A 5,346-nucleotide genomic window follows, 5' to 3' on the forward strand; every position below is an offset into this window, starting at 1 on the left:
AGAGAGAGTTGGTCCCTGCTGATCAGAGCAGTGGTGGGAAGGAGGGCCGTGCCATGGCCAGAGGCTCTGGTCCTGAGGGTCCCCAGGAGCCAAGGCTTGGCCAAGTGGGGATGGGGGCGCTGGGGCCGAGCTGCTGCTGAGGGAGGTGCTCCTGCCCCAGGCATGGGGGCTCAGAAAGACAGGGAAGGGACTGAGCCTCGCTCCCCTGCCTGGGGTCGCAGCTGAGGGGTGCCATCTGCAGGCCAGGTGGGGATGGGGTGGCTAGGGCTCAGCAAGCCCCTACCAACTGTCTGTAGGGCTGCCAGGAGGGAGGCAGCGAGCCAGGCATTGGAAGCACTCTGCAGCGACCAGAGGAAGGGTCATTGGGGTGGTAGGGGGGGGGATGGCGAGGAGGACACAGGGTCACTGGCCTGGGGCTTGGGCTGGACCAGCAGCCTGGAAGGGCGTCTGCACTGGAGCAGCCCTGCCCACAGCCTGCTGGGCCGTGGGCATGGCTGTCCCCAAGGTGGTTGGAAGCAAGCCCTTTCCCGCCATACTTCCCTGGCCGTCTGGTACCTGGTGACCCCCTCCCTGCGCAGATGACCTTATGGCTTTGGTCAGTCTTGGGTGGTGGCATCCAGGCTGAAATGCCAGCCTCCAGCCATTTGTCACCAGAACAAGCAGCGGCTCCGGAGATATCGAGGTCCCCCCCCCATGTTGTGCTATGGGAACAGGTGGTCTCTAGAAGAACCACCTTCCTGGTGGAAGGAGACCTCTGCCTTCCTCCCTCGGGGCCCCTGCTCCTTGGCCCTGGGCTTTCTCTGGGGGTGGTGGTGGCCGCTTCATGCTCAGTATTGTGGGCTCTCAGGAGCTTTTCGCTGCTCTCTTCTTCCCACTTTTGAATTAGGTCCTGACTTCGTGGTCTTGAGGTTTGTCAGATGCTGCCCAGGTGTCCACCTTGTGCCTAGGGTGCCCTGTTTTACCTGGGGGGTTGTAGACTCCCTTTCCACTGATGTGCATGGGTGTCTGGGTTGAGTAGTGGTAAGGGTATCCCCAGATAACTAGTTCCTGCCCCATTTTGTCCTCTCCATTCTACAGCCTATACCCTAGGCCTGACCTGTGTGCTCCCCTCTCAGGCTACCATGGCCTCTCAGGGGGGTGGGCAGAACTTAGGAGTGGGGTGAGGAGGCTCTTGTACAGTGGAATGCTAGGAGCTTTGGTGGCGTAATGGTTACCGGTTAGGCTGCTAACCACAAGATCAGCAGTTTGAAACGTGGGACAAAGAGTCTTTCTACTCTGTAAAGTGTTACAGTTGCAGAAACTCACAGAGGAAGTTCTACCCTGTCCTACAGGTTCTCCATGACTTCATGGCAGTGAACTGAGGACCTTGCCGACATTCCAGGGGCAATTGCTTCTTTTGCAAACCTGTCCTTTTCCCAAGGGATGGGCTAGTAGTGGCAAGGAGGGGCAGGTTAGGTTATAGAGTCAGAGGGACATTGGAGGACTAGGAAGGGACAGTCAACTGGGCTATATCCCTCTTGGTGACATGGGCCTGACAGAAGCTCAAACTATGAAGAGCATGTGGCCAGGTAAATCACATGGTACCTGGGGTGTGTGGGCTGACACCCACAGGCTTAGCGGGTGTCAGGGAAGCTGGGCCTGGGGATGCCCTTCTGCCTACCTCCAGCAAGGGCAGGTCCCTTGGGGGGTTATTCAGTGGGACGAAGCTAACCATTTGCCACTAGCAGAAAGGGGATACTGGAGCGCCTTCCGGGTTTGGGTTCATTTGCCTACTCTCCATTTATTATGGATGTATGGACGGAATAGCCACCCCCCACCCCCAAAGGCTTGGTAATCCTTATCCCTTTACTTGTTATGATTCCATTTGTTATAATGACGGAGAGAGACAAACTGAGATAAAAAGCAGAACAGATTAAGCCAGGAGGTTGAACAAGGCCAGATGGGGGGAGCCAGCTGTCACACCACTTGAAATCTCCAAGACCCATAAGCCCAAACCCACTGCCATTGAGTTGGTTGACTGAGTGACTCTTGAGGGCAGAATAGACCTAGGGTTTCCAGGGCTGTAGATCAGAGCAGTGGTTCTCAACTTCCTCATGCCGCGACCCTTTCCTACAGTTCCTCATGTGGTGGTGACCCCCTCAACCATAAGATTATTTTTGTTGCTACTTCATCACTGTCATTTTGCTACTGTTATGATACGGGCAACCCCGGTGAAAGGGTCGTTCAACCCCCAGAGGGGTCGTGACACACAGGTTGAGAACCACTGCCGGAGATGATGCCAGCAGCACAGCTGGTGGGTCCAAACTGCTGCCCTTGTGATTTGCAGCCAGGACTCCTTGAGATCTCTAAGGAACCAGCTAAAGAGACAAGAACCGTGCCCAAAACAGAGACAGAACTGCCTTCCCGTAGAGCCAGTTCCCAGAACTCAGACTGGTACAGTCTATTGAACTGTACTTTGCAATTCGTTGCAACATTAAAAACAAGGTGGTCATGCCTGCGCCTGCCTGCCGGAATGAACCTGGGGGAGACCTCACTTCCCGCCAGCACTGGCCTCACAGCATGGCTCTATGGGTGTCCCTTGGCTACTGGGAATGCCACCTACACCCTCTCCAGCTGAGCAGCTTCTAGAAGCTTCCAGAGTGCACCTTACCCCTCCCCCTTCCCAGCCAGACAAGGGGGGGGCAGCAGGAGCAGTGGTGAGGCAAGGGGTGGGGGTCTGATTTCAGTGTTCTGCCCAGCCAAATGTCTTCCGCCACGAGCCCCCTCCCCCAGCCTAGGTTCCTTGGCTCTGCGGAGGGGTGCTGCCACTATGGTGGGCCTTAAGTCAGGTCTGCTCTCTGCAGGTGCCCCCCCTTCCTGGGCATCCGGCTCCTGCCCCTGAGGTCCAGACAGGTGTCAGGATTCAGGTGGGAGCCTGCTGTGGCAGCAGACTTAGGCTCAGAGGGTGGCACCCTGCCCTAGTGTGTCTGTGGAGGGGGTGTATCCAGTGCCTGGGGGATGGTGGCCAGTGTCCACTGCCCCTGGAGGGCTGGCGGCACAGGGCCCTTGCAGCACGACTTTCATGGGTAGTTGTGTCAGCATTTGGGTGAGTCGCTTGGTTTGATCTAGGTGTAGGTGCTGTTGGGCGGGGCTAGTGTGGGTGTGGAGGAGTGACCACACTATCTTCTGGGGAGGGCCCGGTGGGGCTGGGATGGCCCCAAGAAAACAGTGCTCAGCACAGAGCAGCCGCCCTGGCCTTCCTCAGGACCTTGCTCCTGCTGCCAGTTCTGGCACACCCTTCTCCTAGGTGCCAGTGGACCACTAGGGAGGCAAGAGGCAGGAGCCCTGGTCAGCTGCTAGACTGGGCTTGATCTAGCCCTCACGCCCCCAAAGAGGAAGGCTCATCCACCACAAGAGACAGAAGCAGAACTTTATTTCTCGGCAAGAGGCGAATGGGGGCAGGGTACAAGGTCCCCCACCCTCACAGAACCGAAGAAGACAGGTGGGTTGCCCTAAAGTGAAAGCTGGGGCCACAGGTGGGGGAGGGTGAGAGGCAGGGGGGGTGAGGGGGGGCACTGGGCTCAAGGCACTGTGACGCGGTAGGGGCTGCCAGGGATGTGCTCATCGGCCCATTTGACCACCAGCGTGTACTCCCCCTTGTCCTTGAGCAGGTAGGAGACGCTGTAGAGCCGGCTGCCCACATGCTTCACCAGGATCTCCTCGCAGGGCGTCCTCGGGCCATGCACGCCCACCAGCAGCATGTTGTTGCCTGCAGGATGGGGGCTCTCAGTCCCAGACCAGCTCCTCAGGCCCCTTCTTACTCCCCCACTCCCTCTCCCCTGGGCCAGCACTGGCCTTGACTGCCCACCTGCTTGGCTGCAGTCCACTGTGAAACTGCTCTTCTGGCCCGCATAGGCCTTGCTCAGACCCAGGCCCTTGGCCACCACCTTGCTGGCATCTGCAGGGCTAGGTCCAGGAGCACCATGTGCGGGGGCACTGGCAGCCTTGGTGAGGGAGTCCACGAATACTGACGAGGTCTCGTGGAGACTGTGGTTGCTGACGAGGCGGGGGCCTATGGAGCAGAGGAGGTAGGGCTGAGGAAAGACCTGAGGGCCAGGCAGTGGAGGGGGGGAGAGTCTGGTGGGTGGCAGACTCACCTGTGACTTTGGCCTTGAAGGGGCTTCCCCCAATGTGGTAAGGGCCGCCATACTTGATGGAGATGAGGTAGCTGCCAGGCGCCATGGGTGTGTAGGTGACTCGGTAGCCCTCGGGGCACTCCTGGCAATCCATCTTCACCTTGGAGGGGCCGTCGATGGTCACCGACAGGGCCCCAGCGCCAGCGCTGCTTGTGTTCACAATAAACTCAGCGGGGCTCCCTGGAGACAAAGGGGGTTCAAGCAGGGGTTGGCTCTAGGGCCGGGTCACACCTTTCACCCACCTCCATGGGCCTGCGGGGCAGCCCCTACCTGTGATGCCACCTTCCAGGCCAGCTCCGTAGGCTGATACCAGGCCTGGGTCCCCTCCGTGCCCAGGTTCTCCAACCCGGACCTTGAAGGGACTTCCAGGGATGTGGGTCCCATTGAACTTGACATCAATCAGGTAGACTCCATTCTCCCGAGGGATAAAGCGCACAGCATACTTATCTAAGGAGCAGATGCAGGGGCTGCAGCCCACTTCTCCCCCAGCAGCATGCCTACCTGGAAGGGCCCCCGCATTCCCTGCCCCAGCGGGACTTCCTGAAGGCGGAACACCCCCAGGGCTGGCAGCCACAACCAGCTGAACTGAACCTTTTATGAGCAAGGCCCACCTTGCTCCTGGCCTGGCTGCCAGCCCCTGGTTACTCTGCAATGGGCCTCTCCTGCCTAGGGCTGGGCCGGAAGGTTGGCTGGCAAGGACTTGGCTGGTGAGGGGCTGGCTGGCTGTCGACTGGTTCCTGACTGTCTGTAGCCTCCTGCCCCTCAGGGCTGGCCAGTCAGCCCTGAGGGGGCCAGGGTAGATGGCTGGGTGGCCGGACAGGGACAGGGCCTCACCTTGGTCAATCTCGGTGACATAGCATTCTTCCAGGGCTCCCGAGGGACTGTGCACCTTGGCATCAATCGCCCCCTTAGCCCCATTCAGGCTGACTGCAAAAGAGGCTGGCTGGTTGACCTTGAGCCCTGACTCCTAGAAGGACAGCAGACAGGGTTAGACAGGGCAGGGGGCAAGCGAGGGCAGAGAGCTGGCCTCAGAGAATGGGAGGCCCACAGGCCACACTTACCCACCTGGTGTCCAGTGTGGTTTAAAGAGAGAGAGCCAAGGAGCAAAGGGCAGGAAGCCACAGGCACCCAGCATCCCTGCTGCATACTCCCGCCCCGCCTCCCCAACCCC

General features: G+C 59.3%; 1 protein-coding gene across 2 annotated transcripts in view; it reads right to left on the reverse strand.

Moving 5' to 3' along the window:
• Positions 1-3,395: 3,395 nt before the first annotated feature.
• Positions 3,396-5,346, reverse strand: part of FLNA (filamin A) — an 18,167-nt gene continuing 16,216 nt past the window's right edge. For both annotated transcript variants that reach the window (XM_004717560.3, XM_004717559.2), the window contains 5 exons: positions 5,010-5,142; positions 4,446-4,622; positions 4,137-4,355; positions 3,848-4,051; positions 3,396-3,748 (listed from right to left, as the gene is read on the reverse strand). In XM_004717560.3, coding sequence (XP_004717617.1) covers positions 3,561-3,748; positions 3,848-4,051; positions 4,137-4,355; positions 4,446-4,622; positions 5,010-5,142 — 921 coding nt within the window. In that variant the 3' untranslated portion in view covers positions 3,396-3,560. The remainder of the gene's footprint in view (positions 3,749-3,847; positions 4,052-4,136; positions 4,356-4,445; positions 4,623-5,009; positions 5,143-5,346) is intronic.

This window comes from Echinops telfairi, unplaced genomic scaffold (assembly GCF_000313985.2).
Source record: "Echinops telfairi isolate 266 unplaced genomic scaffold, ASM31398v2 ScPeMD7_7472;HRSCAF=8510, whole genome shotgun sequence".
NCBI classification, from domain to species: Eukaryota; Metazoa; Chordata; class Mammalia; order Afrosoricida; family Tenrecidae; genus Echinops; species Echinops telfairi.